A 19,801-nucleotide genomic window follows, 5' to 3' on the forward strand; every position below is an offset into this window, starting at 1 on the left:
GCGCGGGCACCCGCAGCGGCTCATCTTGTTGTCTTGTCTGGTTGGGAGGGAAGAAATTTCATCTGTGCTGTACGTTGCACATACAGCGCATTCGACAATAAAGTTGTACTCGTCTTGTACTTGACTTGAATTATTAGCACCCCTGATGTCAACACTTAATACTAACGTCTCTTGCCAAAAAAGAAAAAAAGTGCAATTGTGACCATTTCGCTTTGCTCAACCTCTTTATACTTTTCGGTATTTAAGAGTATGCTTCAAAGATGAAAGGTTCATTTATTTTAAGGGTTTTAACACATCCTAACAAGGAGTGCCAAGAGTGATGGAGGGCACTTATGACAGTTATCACCAATTAATTGGCAAGGAATACCCATATAACGGTAATTTCACGGTAACACACACACACGCACTGTATGTGTGTATTGCCTCTACCTCTAGTCTGTCAATGAGCACAGGGGAAATACGTCAACATCCTAGAGGCTCACACAAGCACGGGGGGGGAACACACCAGCATCCTCGAGGCTCACACAACGCAGCACTGCTGCAACAACATTCAACAAATGAAAAATAACATACCTGCGTAGAAACGTAGCAAGGAGCCCATTTCTGTGTTAAGCCCTTCCTCTTGAACTCTCCAAGGGTCCTTAAATCCAAGCTTAAAGAGAAAGTCATTCTGGATCTGCAGGGGCCTCTCATCTGGGCTAAGCCTCCTGACTGCTTCGCCGTGCAGCTGAACATACAGCGTAGGGCTGGATTCCTCTGAGGAGCCTCCGCTGTGGCCAGGGGTCAGCACTGATTTGCCAGCATTGCAGTCTGGGTCCTGGATGTCAGGTGTGTTACCTGTGGAGCTATCTCTGGACAAGGAGCCAGCACTGCTGCTCGTGGGCAGGCCGTTGGCCACATCGTTGAGACAGACATTGCTACACTGCTTGTAGCTGACACCGTTGGAGATGGGATCCAGGCTGGAGCTGGATGCGGGGCAGTCCAGCTCGAGCTCATCTGAAGAGCTGCCGTACACATCGTGGCCCTCCGTGGCGCTGTCAAACGAAGGGCTCAGGATAGACGCATCCGTGCCGAGAATCATGTCGTCGCTGAGGGAATCCCTGTGCTCGCTGAGCCGGGCCCCGGAGCTCAGATCGTCAAAAGCGCTGCTCTCCACATCAGAGCCAGAATTGAGTCCGTAGCTGTCAGTGCCATTCCTGTGCTCTGAATCATCATCATTAGGCGTATCCATGTTGGAGTTTAAGTTTAAGTCTGAAAGAGAGCATGTTATGTTGTCTTGGGACGCTGACTCAGGGCTGAAAAGTTTTCCATCCTGTTGCCTCTCCTCTGCATTGGCCATGAGTAGCAGTCTCAAATTGTCACCGGGGTGACCTCCTAAATCTGATGTTTCCAGGCCAGACAAGTGATCATATTTGATAACGGGGTCTTCGTTGACCTTGCACAGATTGTAGTTATACTCGTACTTGGCACTGCAGTTGCCGTTTTGGTCCATTTTAGGATTGTCTTTGCTAATAACGCGCATGACAGAGCTGGACTTGCCGCAGAGTTTGCTGAGGCGTATTGCGACCTCCCCGGCCGTGGTGTCTACAGTGCAGAGGACCGGCCTGGGAGACGAGGACGTCAGTCTGTCGTAGATGTGGATGGAGCCTCGGTGGAGGTCGGTTCTCACCCACTCGCGGTCGGTGGGCTGCAGCTGCATGTTCTGCCGGTGCTTGAGCAGGGTCTTGCGATCCAGACTCCGGGTGTGCAGAGACGCAGAGGACAGGGCCGAACTCATTTTGGAGGCGGCCGTGACAGCCGAGGAGGAGGAGGCAGCGGTGGTGCCGGACGCGGCCGGAGCGGCGCTGAGATTCCGCTTCAGTCGCCTGCGTCTTAGCAGCAGGGAGCCAGAGTTACCGGATAAGCCTCGGCCGTTCAACGCCGCAATTCGGCTCGCGTGGGGAACACCATTGCCGTTCTTTGCGTCTATGGAGGAAGGAGACAGATGCCCGCCGCCGCTGGACACTCCACTGGGCTTCCTCGTTAACTTGTTTCCATCCTCAGATGCAGCCTGCTCGGTCTCCATTGCCGCCAGTAAGAAATCACCCCCGCCTCAGACTAAATGACGGTGCGCACTTGGTTCCGTCGACCGCTTCTGCATTTAAAAGCCAGAGTACGTTCCCACCGTGGTGAAGACACACCAAACGGGCGGCGTCGGTCACTTGTTCCGTTAGGAGTCATTCACTCCCCGCCTTTTTGTTTTCTCCTGTCGCTGTCTCCTCCGTCGCTCCGAGGGAACATTTTACCGATTAAAGTCGATGAGAAAGAGGAGGCAGGGCGCGCGTAGGGACATTTCAGGGCGGAGACGTGACTGCGCGACCCGCTTGGACGAAAATACACTGCTCGAATATGCAATGAACATCGGCCGACCTCCTACGCAAATACCTCCTGATTTATATTCATGAGGAGGAGTCAAGATGGCGTCGCGACACAACAACAACGCGGCGCACTGTGGTATTTGTATTGCACCGGCTCGTGTTCCCTTTGTGGCCGGATGGGAGGAAAGTCTTGAAAACTACATCTCCCATGATCTCGGCTTTAGGTCACGTGCGGCTGCTAGCGGAAAAAGCATCGGTTGATGCCAACCGTCGGTTTGGCTTAGCCCCCTGTAGCTGCGTACATACTCCACGACCGTTATCTGTTGAACATCAGTGACGTTGAAGAGACGACGGCCCTATTGGGGTATCCTCTGATAAAGTTGTAAAATCCGCAGAGGTTTATGAATGAAAGCTTGGCCGCATTTCTGTAAAGTGTCGAAGCGAATAAGTTTCGATCGGGACGCCATTTCACATCACCGGCTTGTGTCAATTTGATGGCATTTCCCGCCCTCTAGAGGACAAAAAAGCGAACTTAAATTCCTATCTGCGGGCCACGGCGACCCCATAGGCGAGGAGGGTGTGCTGCAGATAGCAGGAAAAGTTGCACGAATAAGAATTAGAGGATTTATGAGGTTTGTGAAATGATAGTTTTTTTATCTGACTGATTCGTTTTGAATAGCGGTGTGGTGTGTTGCAGGCAATTTCGTTTATTAGTACTATAAGGCAAGACAGTATATAGCGCATTTCATACTCACATGGACCCCTACTATTGCACCACCCTTGTAAATATTTTAGCAAGACATGAAACATTGTGGCAAACAAATGTTTTGGTAAACAACTATTCAACTAATGCTAAGTAGGGAGTTGGAGAAAAAAAAAGAATACTTGGAATATCTGTTAAGTTTTTTACAAAAATGAAAATATTTACATTTATTAAACAAGTACTTCCGGTTTGCTTTGGGAGGCCAAAAAACATTTGTGCTGTAGATTGTCCATCAGTGCAAATGTTAGTGTGAACGCTTGGCTACACCACATTACAGGATAATCTTTCAGACATCCAAGAATCGGTCATAAATCTGCTAAAATTTGGTCCCATTGTTGTATATTTGTACCTCACTTAAAATAGACGGCTATGGTAGAATTTGTTATCTCTGTAATGGAAAAAGTGCACACTGTGGAAATGCATTCAGAAATGGGATTTTAATTGACATTATGTATCCTTTACATGGCATTCAGTATTCCAAAAGTGTGGGCGGGGTTAAAAAAAAACACTTGGAAATCTATTCGAAAAGCTGTTCCAAATTTCCACAGGAGAGCCAAAGTGTTATTGCCGAGTTCATTTTCCCTTTTTTCTTTTTTTTCCCCCCTTCAAATTCGGCAAAATGGAAATCCTCATGCACGTCTTGGCAGCTTGTTTCCTTGATTGTCATGTGGACAATCAAGTCAAGTGTTGAAATCATTCCTATTGTGTTGAATCAATTATTTATAAAAAAAATATCATGGCGGTAAAAAATGCCCGCATTTACAACACCAGTGAGGCTAGCCGACCAGGTGAAACTCTTTTATAATGTAAACCGAACTGTGCTCCAAATGAATACAACACCCATGCAAACGACACAGCTTGAAATCATTCTCCAAGGGAGAAGACGTACTATATTTCCCGCACCTGACACACAATTCACATCTTAATGAAATGTAATACAGAAGAAAAGACAACCTTAAGTGTCTGTAAAGCTTATGAGTGACAGTGCAAATGTCTTGAGTTGTGGAGATTTAGAGCAAGTTCAAAATCAGTCCATTAAAATCCACTTCTTGTCCAGAAGTGTTACCATGTTCAATTTGGAGTGAGGCAGATATCCAATTGGCTCAGCGGCATTGACAGCAGGAAACTTCATCCTGATATAGTCCACTTCATTTAATACTAATGCATAAACTGTATAGAGCACAAAAATGAAAGGGTGGCGTGATGTTCAACCCTTTATGAGCAAAGACTATTGCTTGTAAAAAGAAAGTGTACAATAAAATGCAGGTTATAAGGGATAAATACTGATATAAAAAAAAACCAAAACAAAAATAAAACACTACAATGACTTTTGCCCTTGGTAATAATTCCAAAATACTTCCATCGAAAGAGCAAGTACATGTACATTTAGGCCTCAACCCCGCCCCGTCACCCCCAAAAAATATAAAAAAAAGAAATATAAAACATACGCACATCTGTCAGATGCATTTTTTTTTTTTACATAAAATGTACACAATTCTGACTTGAGTGAAGGAAATTGGTTTCGTGACTTCTTCAATATAAACAAAAATGTACATTTGGAGAAAGTTTCCTCCCTGGGATTCACAGTCCGCGACTTTGATGACAACATTGTCGGTACAGTACAGGACAATACATGGGAAGAGCAGAACCGCGGATTGAACTCTAGAGGGCCCAACAGCCTTGGAACTAAATCAGATATTGCACACTGTGACACGACACTCCTCCCCGCCAATGCTATAAAAGATGGATAAATCCCCCCCCCCCAACCCTCTAGCGACGGTGCATCCTCTTACATAGTTGCTCCCTTCGGAGCTCCGTGGGGAACGACATCATCATCAAGAAGAAGCAATGTGACAAGTCTGCCGGTGACTGTAATGTTCCGTCACCGTCTGAAGCCGGCAAACGCACAACTGAGCGCCTGCCTGAGAGCTCAGCATAGAGACGATTCACTCAGCTAATTCCACAAAATGGAACAAAGGGCGGCCTTTGGGGGGGTGACTGAACTGATGTGCTACTACAGCGGGTGGGCTAACTGGCGGGTGTAAGTACTGACGCAGTTTTGTCTGTGGCCTTGGAGGAGGGGGGGGGGGGCATTTCAAAAGACATGGCCTTATTGACAAAAATGGGCACAGTTTGACTGTCCAGCACTTAAGGTTCTACCCCTGCAGTACTGCTTGACACAGCAATGGTCTATGGTCGGTGAAACCTGAGAAAGAAAGAAAGAAAAAAAAAAGATTTCAACACATTTCATCACGCTGGGGGCTTTGCATCTCTGACCAATGCATGCTGCATCTAAATCCAACATGTGCTCACGTACTGCAGCCAGTTGCTAAACTGATGATAAATACCAGGTGGTTATTTGACGAGGCATTTCTAGTTACTTGACTACAGAGAGGCGTCACTTTACCTGGTTAAATGACGACTCGACTCATGGACTTCCATCTCAGTGCTCTTGAAGTCGTTGAGCTCTTTTCGAATAGCTGCCTGCATAAGAAAAACAATAACGGAGAATGAATACCCGGCAAGTACACTGAAAGAGAAACTGGAAGATAAAAGCACACCAGACAGTCAGGTTGGATTTTCACACTGCACATTTTAGGTCACAGATATGCAATCACAATTTATTTAATATTGTCAATCTTGAAATCAGAGGTGAAATTTGGCACTTATGTAAAGCCAAGTTGCATAAAAGGCTAAGAAAAAACAGGTTTTTTTTTTCTTCAAGACCGCAGTGCACGAAGTGTTTCAGCAGGGGGCGCTGTAATGCAAAAAGACTATTTATCTGATTAATTCAGCGTCATTTCTGGAAAATGTGAGTGACGTTAATATATGGTTTTTGCGTGTGGATTTAAAATCACACGTAAAACGCTTGATGGTGATTCAATTCAATTAGTGAACATTATTACACAACATTAACTGTACACACACACACACACCTTTTACGCAATATACTTTGTATGACTTAGAGGATTATTTTACTTTACTTTTGCTTCTTATATTTGGTATGCATGCTCATTATACTCTTTTCAAATGATTCCCCCATGAGGGTTCAAAGACCAACAGGTGCCTGTTTCTGTCCCCCAACCCCTCCATGAACACGATCTCCACTGTCCTATCAAAATAGACTTTTGAATGACTTGGGACTCTTTTACCATTTTGAGATTTTGTTTAAACCTCCAAAACCCAAGGGGTGAATGTTTTTTTTTGAACCTGCGAAAATGTGGTGCAAACATAGATCTTTCTCAGGGCTGCATCAAGCTGCCCCTTGAACACTGTTACGGATGTCCAATAAACACGCAGGCACATGATGTATACATGGAATGTAGTTTCTGTTTCGTTAAAAAAAACCAAAAAACGAAATTACCACCATTTTACTTTCTTGAACACACTGGTACAGGAATTGTAAATCCCAATTTATTAGACATGGGACAAATGTGACCATGTGAGAGAGACAGTGTACACATTTTCACTTTTGTGTAATTTGGGTCACTTTAGAAACAGTCATCAAATTTCAGGCCAAAAGAATAACATTATCTCTTTTTATGAAGCAGAGAGTTCCTTAAAGTAGAAGGCAAAATATTAAAATGCGCCTTTGATGTTGGAAGCGGAAAGTAGACATGTCGGCAGCTCGCCGTCTCGCGGCGCCGCTTGTCCGATTAGTCCGCTTACGTAAGGGGAGCTATTGCGTAATCAAAACAGTCGGTGCCCCCGTGATTTCCGCGAGTGGTCCTCAGGTGTGATCTTGCGTGCTCACAAGACAAGGAAAAGAGAAAAATAGTGAAAGGCGAGGGACGCAGCGGTAGCACTTGGGGGCTACAGAGAAACGCTTTGGTTATCTGCCTATATCTGAAAATGAATAGTTGTCGTTAACACACGGGAGTTGTCCCCAAATTATTGGACATAACCCGACGATGAAGCTTCACTTTGTATCACTGGCCTTTTTCCTTGTGAAAAGCAAGCAGCGACTGCAATTCGACCCAAGATGTTAGTTTCCGGCTAGCGTTGGATTCGCCTGCTAACTTATGAGAAAGCAGTGACGCATTACGTCACCAGAGCCACAGCTGCTCTTTTTCAACCTGCTTGAGAAATGTCACCCAAAATATTTGTATTTTTTTTTTTAACCCTTTCATGCACCTTGTAACCTGATAACAGGATAAGCTGTTCACTGTTGTAACCACTGTCCCTGAAAGGGTAAATATTCGTAACATTCGGTGTTACGGACGAAACGAGGTAGTAGCTCTGACGTTGAATAGCAAAACTAAGAATCGCAGACTTTTAAGTTTTCCTGATAATTGAACCGCCCAGGAACGTGGGAGGAAACCAGAGTACCCGGAAAAAACCCACTCGGGCCCGGGGGAGAACATGCAAACTCCACACAGTGAGCCCGGAGCTGGAATTGAACCCGGTACCTCTGCACTGTGAGGTCGACGCGCTGACCACTGGACCAAAGGGCCGTCCAGAGTATATTTAGATACCAGGAATGTTATTTCTTTGTTTTCACAATACAGTTCGGAGTTTTGATTGACTTTTGGGGTCTGGACAATAAGTGACTTCACAATTCCGTAACAGTGGATCGTCTATTTTTATTCATTTATTTTTTAGGTTTCATTTCAAGTTTTGCCAAAGCTCGTGTCTCACTGAGCGGCAAAGGCGAGGAAGCGTGTGGGCAAATGTTTTTTTCTTTTGTTTGTTTTTTTTGGGTCAAGGTTCATTCACTGAGAGTTGCAAAGGCATTTGCCAGGTATTTACTAACCGTTTTTTGAATGGTTGCGAATAGTTTTTCTTGTCACCATCAAATTTTGAACATGTTGAACATTTTTGTGCGCCGAATAAAATTGTTGTTGAACTATCTTGAACCCTGATGAAAAAACCCCAACAACATTCGCGACATGTGCATGCACTTGCAAACCTTCACCGCTCAGTGAAAAATGTTTCTGGACAAGAAAATACATTTTGCTGCTATTTGTGTATTTCAGAAATAAAAACAGCTGATTGTATACAAACGAAATCCTGGTCATTCATTATATACATATATAGTCACATCTTTATTGTTTAATAAAACCTTGGCTTCGGGTCCCTGGGATTACCCTACAAAAAAAAAAAAAAAAAAAACACACAAAATTGTTCCTTATAATTATAATGTTGCTCCTCAAATAAAGTCCCCAATTAGAAAAACTGTAGAAAATGTTAAATATTTGGAGCCTTGAATTTGTTTTAAACTGTGAGAAAACATGCAGAATATATCTAATTAAGCAGGAAGCACTACTGGCCTTGTCAGCTGCGGTGAGCCGGGTCCACGGTTTATCTGCCCGCCGGTCGTAGTCCTGGGCGTCTGAGACCTCCACGTAGTCACTGAATCGGATGAGGATTTTGGCCTGCCTCAGCTCCTCCACGGTGGGCCTCTGGCTCAGCTAGAACAACAACAGCTGTATCAAAAGTGTGTCGACAGTCACGCTGTCAGAGTTTTAACAATGTTTATTATTGTGGTGTGAAACCCTAATGCAGCAACCATTTTGTGTCGTCAAATGTCTAAAGGCGGGACGATTTGGAATTTGCAAATTACCAGGTGTCTATTTCAAGTAAGGTGTTTGGTGAGGAATTTAGATGGGAGTCTATTTGAAGTCAGATGCTTCTTTGAAGAGATATTTCCAAACTCAATTACAGCTCATCAGAGTCTATTTGACGGAAGGTGTTTGAGGAGGCATGCGTTTATTTACCTGCAGAGAGTAACAGGAATCCATTTGAAGCCGGGCATTTATTTAAGAAGGCATTTAATTTCAGGTGCCTATGCGAAGCAAGGTGCTTAAGGCATGCCCCGTTGAATTAACATCTTTGAGAAGGTAAAACCTTTTTTCCCCAATGTCAATGTTAACTTGTCGATTCACAATTCTTCCTGAAACCATCCATCTTCCGTTATTTGCAGAAAACCTCGCCTATTTTGTTCTTTCCGAAATACCACATGAAGGCGACAAAGCCATGTCTAATACCAAAGTAGTGCTTTGGTGCCATCACATGGAATCCATAGGCAATGACATAAATCTTTTGGGTGGCGCAGCAATTATTTGGGCTTTTTCGCAGTTGTACATATGGAGAGAATCGCAGAGGATTACTGGAAATAATTGTATTTTGATTCAGCAATCAAAAAAAGTTTGCCATAGTCTCGGGATCAAATTCTTTATTTTACTCATGTTTATTTTATTATTTATAATAAATTGATTAACCAGTGAGTTAATTAGATGAATGATTAAAAAATAAACTGGGGGGGGGGGGGGGGGGGATTACCGGTAATGCAAAAAATATTCCCGGACTGTTGATACTAATGTAAATGGATGCTGGGCCAGATTAAAGAACGGAGCAGATTTCATGTACTTTGGCGCACCACTGCTTAAGATGTTCACTGAGCTGAAGTCTCGCCTCATATGCTTTTAACTTTGCAAAATATATTCTGCATCTAAAACCAAATGATACCACTTTCGGGGAGCTTGATTTAGTCAGTCCCACTGTATTAACAAGATATATGCAGCGCAGCAAATGTAGGATCATAGCAATTTTTTTTTTCTTTTGTCAAGAGCAGGATGCCTGCAGGGTTGCAAGAAGAGTTGCTTAATTGAAAACGACAGGAACACGCTCAACACCTCTCCAAGGGGTCCGAGGGTTTTGGCAGCCGACGTGCTGCCGGGGCCAAGGGCAACAAGGACGGACGTCAGCCAGGAGGGAACACATAACAATGGCCCGCCTACCATTCGTCGTGTTGTTTCGACTCACCTTTCGAGTCAGCCGCCGCTTGATCTCGCACTTCTCCTCGATTTCCTCTTGCTCGTTGCGAGCTGCGCAGAAGGACGAGCGTTACTGCAGTTATGCAATTATGAACGAGGAAAGCAAACATGCGCTCTGCCTAATGTGGCCAATTAGAGAGCAATGTTCAACTAAAGTGAATATGCTTGTGTAACCCCAAATAGCATTTGTCATTCATTGGCTGTTTAATAGCATTAGCGATGCGTGTCAGGGGAGCGGAATAGCTTCGCTCTCCCAACTTTTCCCTTTGGTGCGTGCTCATGATTGCATTGATTAGCCAACTGGATTAAAATAGAAGTCCCATCTCATTAAAATGCACATGTTATTAAGTGGCCAAGCTTGCCATTTTGTGATGTTAGCATTTTCCCTTTCTTTTGAGATAGAGTACGGTACCTGAATACATGTGCAAAATCTGCCTTTGCACATATTATATTAAAGATGCTCTTGTAAGAAATTTGATCATCCATTCTTAATAGTCTTTTTGAAATAATGCCAGACATGAATACACAATGTAATTTTTTTTTTGTACAAAGTTTGCTACAGGACACATTGCAAAATCCTTAAAGTTGCTTTTGCGCTTTTTGTACTTGGACTGCCACTGTAATATGTGAAAAAACATGTATAACACTGCTAGATAAATGTTACCATACCAACTATTATCAAGTTAACATTGGATCAATTCTTCATAATAGGATCTTGCGGAAGCATGGAGCAAAAATATTCCGACAAGGAAATACACATTCCCACGAGTACGTTCGAACATGCTCGCAAATGTTGAAATGTTCTCACAATGTTGAATGTACTTGTAGGCTAAATGCTACAAATATAACGTTTTCCCACAATACCATGGAGTACTGACTTGCACATGTGTGAGTAAAAAAAAAGAAAAAAAAGACATTTTTAAATCTGAACGTATTGGTACAATGGCAGGCAAATGCTTGGAAAAACTTTTTTTAAGTATGTATAATTGTTTAGTCAGAATTTTAATGTATGTTTTTATTGTGTATGCAGTGTATGATTTATCGTCTGCATTTTCCCCCCCATAATGCCACGGCTTTTTGACTTTTGCATGCACAAATGTGGCATTATGGAAACAATGCCAAACGGAAAACATACAAATACGTTCGAAAGTCAAGTAAGTCAATGTTGTTTTTTTTGTACCGGTATTTTCTTTTCATGGATTTACCATGGTCTGCAATGCAATTTCTTTCCTGCTCGGCATTGGTTCCCATAATGCGATGGGATATTTACTTTTGCATGCGCGTACCTCGTGGCATTGTAATGTAAACCATAAAATTACAATCAACAATGTTGACTGAATTTTTTGACAAATGCTATAAAATAAAGCTTTTTTTTGACTCGCGCGTGCCTAAGTCACTCCGTGGCGTTATGGGGAAATGAGACGTTTGTAGCATTTGGCCTACAACTACGTTCAAACGTACTTGCTAGTATGCTGCAAATTCCGTGGCAATTAAAATGCATCTCTCAAAAGATCTGCCATCGAGGCGCTCCTCTGCGATTGATTTGATTTTGCACACGAGCGAGTGATGGAGGAGGCCATGATGGGCTGTTCGTAAATTCTTTTGACTTTTTTTATCACGTGTCGTCTCGTCGGCGGAGCCTCCGGGTGGAACAGGAATGTCGATAAATCACACTTTGATGTCAAAGTCACAGAGTACCAGGCAAAAGGGCTGCGCCTCTCAGATATAACTTGGGTGTGCGGTGACGCTAAGAAAGCAATCTCGCCAGAGTCTACTTCCTCGGGGAACCCCGCTCGCCTTTTGCAACATGAAACGTCAGGCTGAGATGAAATGAATGTGACACAAATAGGCAATACATTTTATCATCCAAATCAGTAAATATGGACTTAAGCCACACGGAAATGCACCGAAACACGGGTGGGCCATAATAATACTAAACATTTCCATACTCGGGTTCTTGCTATACTGTATGCTAGCATAACAGCTTTTAGCATTTTATCAACTTTCAAAATAGAAAAAAACCCACCAAACTACAGGTGATGATGCAAACCACTTATTATTCTGCCAAAGCACGGTGCGTTTTAATGCTGCCGTCTTGCTCGATGTCTGCCTTGTATTTATACAACCGGTAATTTATAAAAGTGACCAACTATAAACCCAATTCCAATGAAGTGGGGACGTTGTGTTAAACATAAACAGAATACAATGATTTGCAAATCCTGTTCAACATACATTTCATTGAATACACTTCTAAGATGAGATTTCATGTTCAAACTGATCAACTCGTTTTTAGCAAATCATCCAGCCATCCAGCTTATCCTCACAATGGTTGCAGGCATGCTGGAGCCTATCCCAACTGACATTGGGCAGTAGGCAACGGTGCACCCCAAACTGGCGCCCACCAATTGCAGGGCACACGTAGACGAACAACCATTCGCGCTCCCAATCACACCTAGGGACAGCTCAGAGAGTTTCATGAACCTGCCATGCCGGAAGGCCGGACCAGGAATCGAACTGTGCACCACTGCATTGTAAGGCAAGCGTGCTAATCAGTCGATCTCCATCCCAATCTGGAAAATAAATCATTTGAATTTTATGGCTGCAACACGTTCCAAAAAAGCTGGGAAAGCATTTTGGAACGTGTTGAAGCCAAAGATTTTCAATAAACGTTGGGGAACTGAAGACACCAATTGTCAAAGCTTTGTAAGTGCAATTCTTTCCCAGTCGTGCTCGATGTACACCTTCAGCTGTTAAAGAGTCCAGTATCTCTTTTGTCGTATTTTATGCTTCATAATGCGCCACATATTTTCAATGGGAGTCAGGTCTGGATTGCAGGCAGGCTAGTCTAGTACCCGCACGCTGACGACAAAGCCACGCTGTTGTAACGTGCTGGATGTGGTATATAAATAAATTCTGTGTGTGTTGAAGTGTGAAAAGTAAAAATGCTTACGTTTGAGGATATTTCTCTGCTCCAGCTCCTCTGCCGTCGGCCTCTGACTTAAGCGCCTAGTGAGAAATACAATAATTACCAACGGTCAGCACATTATTTGACATGTTTGGTGTATTGGACATCGTGGTTATTGAGTGTAAATGTTCCATTAGACATTAAACGATGACTCAAAATACTTTTGACATTGGAACTATATTTCATCCAAATACACACAGAAAAAAAAAGATTTTGAGGGTTATTTAAATTGATAAGCAGATGTAGTGACAAAGATAACCAAAACAATTGCTGGTATTCTTATTATAGCAACTGTGTCGGTCGGGTCCCCTGCTTTCGAGCAGTCGGCAGGCACTGGATCGATTGTTGCCACCTCATTAAAAATAACAGCCATCTGGATGTGCTCGCCCAGTATGAAGGTTTAAGCTAAGCATGGCCGATTCGTTAAAAAATAAACAACTGCCTTTATCTGAAAACCATCAAATGTCCCCAGAAAAAGAGGAGGAAGGGTGACTCCAAACATACGTCACAAAACAACAAAAGGGTGGCTTCATCGGAAGCAAACGAAAAGAATCCAATGGAACACCTGAAGTGCGCATGTGCAAATCTGACAGATTTGGAGCACTATTGCAAAAAAAAAAAAAAAAAAAAAAAGGAAAGAGTGGGCAAACATTAAGTCAAGATGTGCCATGCTGATAGACTCCTACACACAAAGAATTCAATTGCCAATACGCCTTGTTTTTTTTTTTCTCTCTCCTCATTCCGGATGAATCTTCAGTGATCCAATCCGCCAAACAGGAGTCAATAGCACAATATAAACTGTTGTGACAATTTGGGACATTTCACATGTCCAATTGTGCTGCTCATTTGACAAATGTTATCTTTTAAAGCAGAAATGAATCATCTTTCCAAATGTATGCCATTATAAGGATGAGCAAATGTGCCTTTCTAAATGGTTTGTTACAGATTTAATTTTGAAATGATTCACAGGGGATTCTCAGTTTATGACACTCACGACATGCAACGTTTCAAGGTTAAGAACGGTGCGCAACAGATTAGTTTGTGCAGCAGTTTAAGTGAGCAGTAGAACATGGGTTGGTTTGACCTATTTTGGACCCCCACTTCCACAAAAACACAGAGAAAAAAACCGTATGTACAACAGTGACTTCTACACAAATAATTTAACTTTAGTAACACCTCAAACAACGGAACAGTTTTTTTCTTCTATAACATGCGAGCAACAATGAAACTGTGCTTTTGATGGCAAAATATATTTACAGATATTCACTGGTGTAACAACCTTACATTCATATTTAGTAGTAGTAGTATTTCATAGTGTGTGCATGCATCATGCGTAGATGTGCGTATGTGTACATTATATCACTGATACTATTCCCAAATTTTAAACAGCTCTGCCATCTTTTCTCTGTTTTGTGACAATCTTGATTGTAATTTAATGTGACAAACACTTTGACTCATCATAAGCGGCTTGTAACAGTCAAAGTTCCAGAGGTCCGCTATGTTCACAAGCATTGTTTTGATACAAGGTGATTTCACCCAAAACAGACAATACTGCCGTATGATGGTCACAGTTTTTCTTCTTCTTTTTTACTTTCCTAATTTAATGATCAAACCACAGTTGGCCAAGACTCACCCTTTCCTATAAAAAAAAATATCGTTGACGGCAATTGACGTCAACAGCACTCAAAGTGTAAACCACTGCCACAAAGTTAAAATAATATATAAGCTTTCCAATCTGCTTTTGCTGTCTTGATACACGTCTCTAAAAGCAAAGGACGTCTTACTCCAATCCTGAACAATTTTGCCGAACCTGGCACAAAAGACATGACCTTACAGGACACAACGCTGTGAAAGCAGCGGAAAGAGAGGAAGAGGATTTTTTTTGGAAACACGACAAGAAAGCAGGCAGGCCTTCTGGGAACATGCACTATGTTCCAATCACAGAGGGGAAAGCTGACTTGTGTGCCAACATTGACGGATGATAACATTCCCTTCTTCGCTTGCAACCATATTCCCGACTTCTTTCTTTGTAAATTGCTGGTGTCTAGGTGGCTTTAAGTGGTGCTGCGATGTGGAGGAATCGGATACTGTGTGGTGATTCAGTGTGATGAGCGAGCACTGAAGAGAAGATAAGCGAAGGGGGGGGGGGGGGGGGGTGACGTGTTGCCAAAATTAGGTCAGCACCATTTTAAGGGCCTCATTTCAGCGAGATAAAGAACTTATTCTTGTTGGATGTTAAAATGGAAACACGATATATATAAATAAATGCTTGAATGGGGGCGGAGGTGGGGAAATAAGGCTCGAATTTCCATTAGCTTTATAGCGGCTCTGTTGGACAGGAAATTGAAGTCTTGTCAGCTCAAATTAAGACAAGTACGACTTACTTTGGCAGCCAGGAAGCATGAGTGTGATTTCTAAAATCTTGCTTGTTGTTGACCAAAAAGCAGCGTTGCGATGTGCATTCACGATTCATATAAAACTACCGGTACTCTAAGGCCTGACGTGATAAAATATGATTCATTTGTTTTATGTCAAACGGACGACTCCTTTGTGGCACCCTGTGTACTTAACTCATTTACTCCCAAAGACGTTTTTAAACGTATTTTCAGACTTGGTCCAGAATTGGCTGGTACTGAATGAGTTAAGCAGGGTCAACGTACTGACAACTGGGACACATTTGAGCATTTAAGATAAGATAAGATAAGATAAGATATCATTTATTTGTCCCGCAATGGGGAAATTACAATCAGAATTCAGAAAGGAAAAACGCTGGGTAGGGAGAGGGAAAAAAACCCACGCTCGAACTATCCTCTTCCGAGGATAATTTAAGTCCAGGATAAAAAAGACCCTAGCACATGAATAAGCATTAGACAGTTACAACAAGTCACAAGACATAACATGTATGGGGGGGGGTAGGGTAACCGCGACGCGGCCGACAATGAACAGCCGCACGGTCACCGTTGCGCTCCGCATCATCGAACCACGTCACGGGGGAAAAAGAATCGGAGCGATGAAGACGGTGATAACAAGGATGTGTATGCGCGTGTGGTTGTCCAGTTGTGTATGTGTATGCGTGTACAGGTCATAGCTGCTTCGTCGAGGTCTGCTTTTAGCCACTTTCTGTTCAAAGACTGCAAAGGCCCAATAATTGGATGTCTCTCAAAGAATATTCTGATTATCCTGTGGCGTTCCCCAATCACATTTCTTAAATATCATCATTAAGAGCAAAAATATGTTTTAAATGTTATTTAAAAATTGTAAAACGCATCATTTAAGTCAATGTAGTGAAACCAGGAAACATATCGAAGCTCTATTCTATGCCGAGCTGTGATTGGCCGAATGGGGTACGCACACACCAAATTTGAGGATTGACATTGGAATGAAAGAGTTAAATGTCAGTCATTATAACAGTAGCACTGCTTGGTCCCAATATCTACTTAAGGGCTAAAGGATTTTGGACAAATATTTTGGAGGTGAATCCATCCATCCATCCATTTTCCAACCCGCTTTATCCTCACAAGGGTCGCAGGGGGTGCTGGAGCCTATTCCAGCTGTCTTCGGGCAGTAGGCGGGGGACACTCTGAACCGGTTGCCAGCAAATCGCAGGGCACACAGAGACGAACTAATGAATTTATACATTGTGATTTGTGGCTCGACAACAAAATAGTTATTTTTTGATGTGAATGTAGATTTGGTCTTGGTGTCATACTTTAGAATTCTCCAGTAACTCAAAAGTTAACACAGAAACAATGGATTTCACAAAATTTAGAAACAGAAATATAGTTTTACTTTTGACTTGCAACATGTACGATATTACGTTCATTTGCCCAACACAAACAACATCCGCACGCTAGCTTACCTTGTGAGTTTGGTGCCAATCTGCTGCCTGGACTCCAGCCGCTCCTCATCCGTCTGCACTGGCAGAATGTTCTTCTCCTCCAGCTCCCTCTTCGACGGACGATTGCTCAGCTTGATAGCCAGTGAGTCTTTGCGGAGCACTTTCTGAGCCAGCGTGCCTATAATTCAACATTACAAGGCCTTGGGTGTGAATACAAATCTAGAAGGTGCCACCAAAAGTAGCGTTGGAGAGAAAAAGCTTACGACTAGCACTGAATAATGGATGCGTAAACAACATGCGGGAGGGGTACCTGAATGTTTTGAATATTTTACGAAATTGCTTGAAGTGTTCCAGAACATCCATAAGACACATCAGGTATTGTTGTAAAACTGTCTTTTGTTTCACTACTACACTATTACAAAAGGTGGCCTTCGGAATCCAAGACGCCACATTAACCGATCAATCTCTCGCTGCAGAGACCAAAAAGTGCCATTCCATACACCGCTGACCCCCCCCCCCCCCCCCCCGCACACACACACACAAACGCAGAGAACTCGGGCACATGTACATTTCTCGCTTGCTAACACATTCACAAAAACACTCCATCTTCCAGAACACAATCTGTCTCGATCTTTCACACCTCATTCTCTTTGCCTCACAGACCGACAGATACACACACACATTCTAGATTAGATTTTTGTATTTTACATCAGGAAAATGGTGAAATTCACTGTGATGATGGATTTTTGTCATCATAACCCCCACCCTCCCCCCACCAAAAAAAAAAAAAAACTGCACTGCAGACCTGAACAGTTATTGCCCATAAGAGCAGAAAGATGTGCCTCTGGTTATCCGCATTGAAGGTGAAACCACAAATGCATTATGGGAGACATCAGGTGACACGACAAGTCCTGACGGCCTTGATTAATCGAGCACATGTGTCAAAATAACATGTTGCACTCTGAAATGGTTGGTAATCCTGCTATCCCAAAAATGTATCCTTGTCATTTTTATTATTTTATTTATACACTCACCCTCTCTTAAATGAAAGAACAACTACACCCATTACAAGTCCGTGCGGTCTTACCAAAGACAGCTAAACCAATCTAAGTCACAACAAATGCACCGAGATCTACAGAGAAATAGCTACTGTAGAAAAGGAGTGGCCTGACGTTCGCCTTATTTATATTAAGGTTACTCAACAAAGGCGGATGAAAGGTCTGTCCGACTCCTTAAAGTTAAGGTAGTGAGAGATTACACAGGTCTTTCTCGACGCCAGTTTAGGAAATGTCCTGTCCCCTCCTGTGACCATCAGAGCAGCCGAGGAATAAGGGGATTTTCAACGCATTGTGCTAGAGTTGGCCAGGACTTTCCCGATAGTCCTATCGGTAAGCAGGATATGATAGAGCTTAAAAGCGCTGTATTTTACAATTACAATAATTCAAACAAAAAGCAATAAAACTACACTAACAAACCAGGACCACATGGGTAGCCTTGTTAAAGTAGCTAGCTAAATTTGCTGGCACCATGGATATTAATAGACAGCAAGTCAGGAGCATAACATTAGCAATGTGGCTTCTAGTCTAACAACAGCACACCATTATTTTACAGTACAGGTATGTTGCTCACGTTAAAGCGGGGCAAGTGTGCCGGTTGAATTTTTGAGTTTGACTTTGAGGACGGCCGCATTAATTCAGAGCTTGCGTTTATCTGGGTTAGGTTGGGGATTTGGAAACGGAGAAGGGGGAGAAAAACAATGGTTCCATTATTTTGCAGGTGCCTCAAGGACATTGACTGTATTGACTTTTTAAATGAGAAAAAGTATTTCTAAGTTAAGTAAAGTGTTCTATTTAATTCAATGGCGCCATCAGGAAAGCGTCATGCCCCTAATTGCAGTCCGTCAGTTCTGACAATTGTAAATGTAATTTACGGTTCCAACATTTATTGATGGCAAAATCCTTTGGTGTGTGGTAAATACCAAATTGGGCCAGTCGCCAAATTCCATGATTGTGATGGAAAATGGAACACTAGATAGTCAGAAAGCAAAGGTTTGTCTGACATAGATCAAGAATAAACTGAGCTGAGTTGTGTTGAGTGTCTTGAGAAAATGTCTCTCACCCATTCACCACATTGAATACAAGAGTTAGCAACCACCATCTGCAGCGTAGCTAGGCTAACGGTTAGCCTAACTTCTTCTGTTTCTTTGTCAAATACTACAGCACTTATTTTGATTTCTTCGTATAGTAAAACAAACACTTGAGAACCGTCAGCAGCCAAAACAGCCTTTTTTTGCAGCCATGTCACATGTCTGCAGAACACATTTAAAAATCACCAACGCCACTTCTCAACTCACTTGTAAATATGGAGTCGTCGTCGTCTTCATCGTCGTCGACGTCATCCTCATCCTTGTACATGCTAGGCAGATCCTCATAGTCGGACTCGCAGGGCATGTTCTCCTTGTCGTCTTCATAGTCAATGATCACTGACGGCACTTGTCGTCTGTCCTGAGGAGCGCACTGATTGTTGACGTGCAACAAAGAGCTAGGACAGAAGGCAAAATGAGACAACTCCGTGAGTTGCATTTTTTTTCTTCAGAATTTCAACCAGTTCCCGAAGTGTCTCGATAAAAGGTTTGAAAATAAAAAGGAATTACTGCACACTTTGTTTTGGCCAGTGTCACAATACACGGGCCGCGGATAATCAGTTTACCGCCATCACTTTTGATACATCCTATTGATTAATAGCCTTATTCGCATCAGCGTTTCATACGATGACCCCCGCTATTACATAATCATTTCCATCTTTCGGACTAATTATACATTATGTCATGACCATTTACATCCTTCCATCCCCGCCCAAATGGCTTTTGGCGACAACAAGACGGCAACGTAGGAGCTTACGTAAGATCCAATCAGATATCATGTTGCTTTTCTACAAACAGGAAGATAGCAAGGAGCTCTTGTAAAGGAGCAGCTGATCGCGTTATGTCAAGCCGACTTGCTGCCGGGGACGCCTACGCCGCACACAGTTGTCTCCACACAAACACGAATCAAATAAATCAGGCCACGTTGCACGGTGTTCCCTTGCAGTTTTGATTTTGGA

General features: G+C 42.8%; 2 protein-coding genes across 3 annotated transcripts in view; both read right to left on the minus strand.

The window, feature by feature from the left end:
* phlpp1 (PH domain and leucine rich repeat protein phosphatase 1) overlaps positions 1–2,409 on the minus strand; it is a 48,651-nt gene extending 46,242 nt beyond the window's left edge. The window contains exon 1 of the mRNA XM_086129472.1: positions 574–2,409. Within this exon, the coding sequence (XP_085985598.1) occupies positions 574–2,065 (1,492 nt within the window). The 5' untranslated portion in view covers positions 2,066–2,409. The remainder of the gene's footprint in view (positions 1–573) is intronic.
* A 1,129-nt stretch (positions 2,410–3,538) lies between these two features.
* Positions 3,539–19,801, minus strand: part of LOC147194438 (phosphatase and actin regulator 1-like) — a 43,753-nt gene continuing 27,490 nt past the window's right edge. For both annotated transcript variants that reach the window (XM_086128531.1, XM_086128530.1), the window contains exons 6-12: positions 19,053–19,240; positions 16,721–16,877; positions 12,847–12,902; positions 9,886–9,947; positions 8,391–8,531; positions 5,528–5,604; positions 3,539–5,326 (exon numbers count right to left, since the gene is read on the minus strand). In XM_086128531.1, the coding sequence (XP_085984657.1) occupies positions 5,311–5,326; positions 5,528–5,604; positions 8,391–8,531; positions 9,886–9,947; positions 12,847–12,902; positions 16,721–16,877; positions 19,053–19,240 (697 nt within the window). In that variant the 3' untranslated portion in view covers positions 3,539–5,310. The remainder of the gene's footprint in view (positions 5,327–5,527; positions 5,605–8,390; positions 8,532–9,885; positions 9,948–12,846; positions 12,903–16,720; positions 16,878–19,052; positions 19,241–19,801) is intronic.

This window comes from Hippocampus guttulatus, chromosome 14 (assembly GCF_054856545.1).
Source record: "Hippocampus guttulatus isolate MCC_2025c chromosome 14, RoL_Hgut_1.0, whole genome shotgun sequence".
NCBI classification, from domain to species: Eukaryota; Metazoa; Chordata; class Actinopteri; order Syngnathiformes; family Syngnathidae; genus Hippocampus; species Hippocampus guttulatus.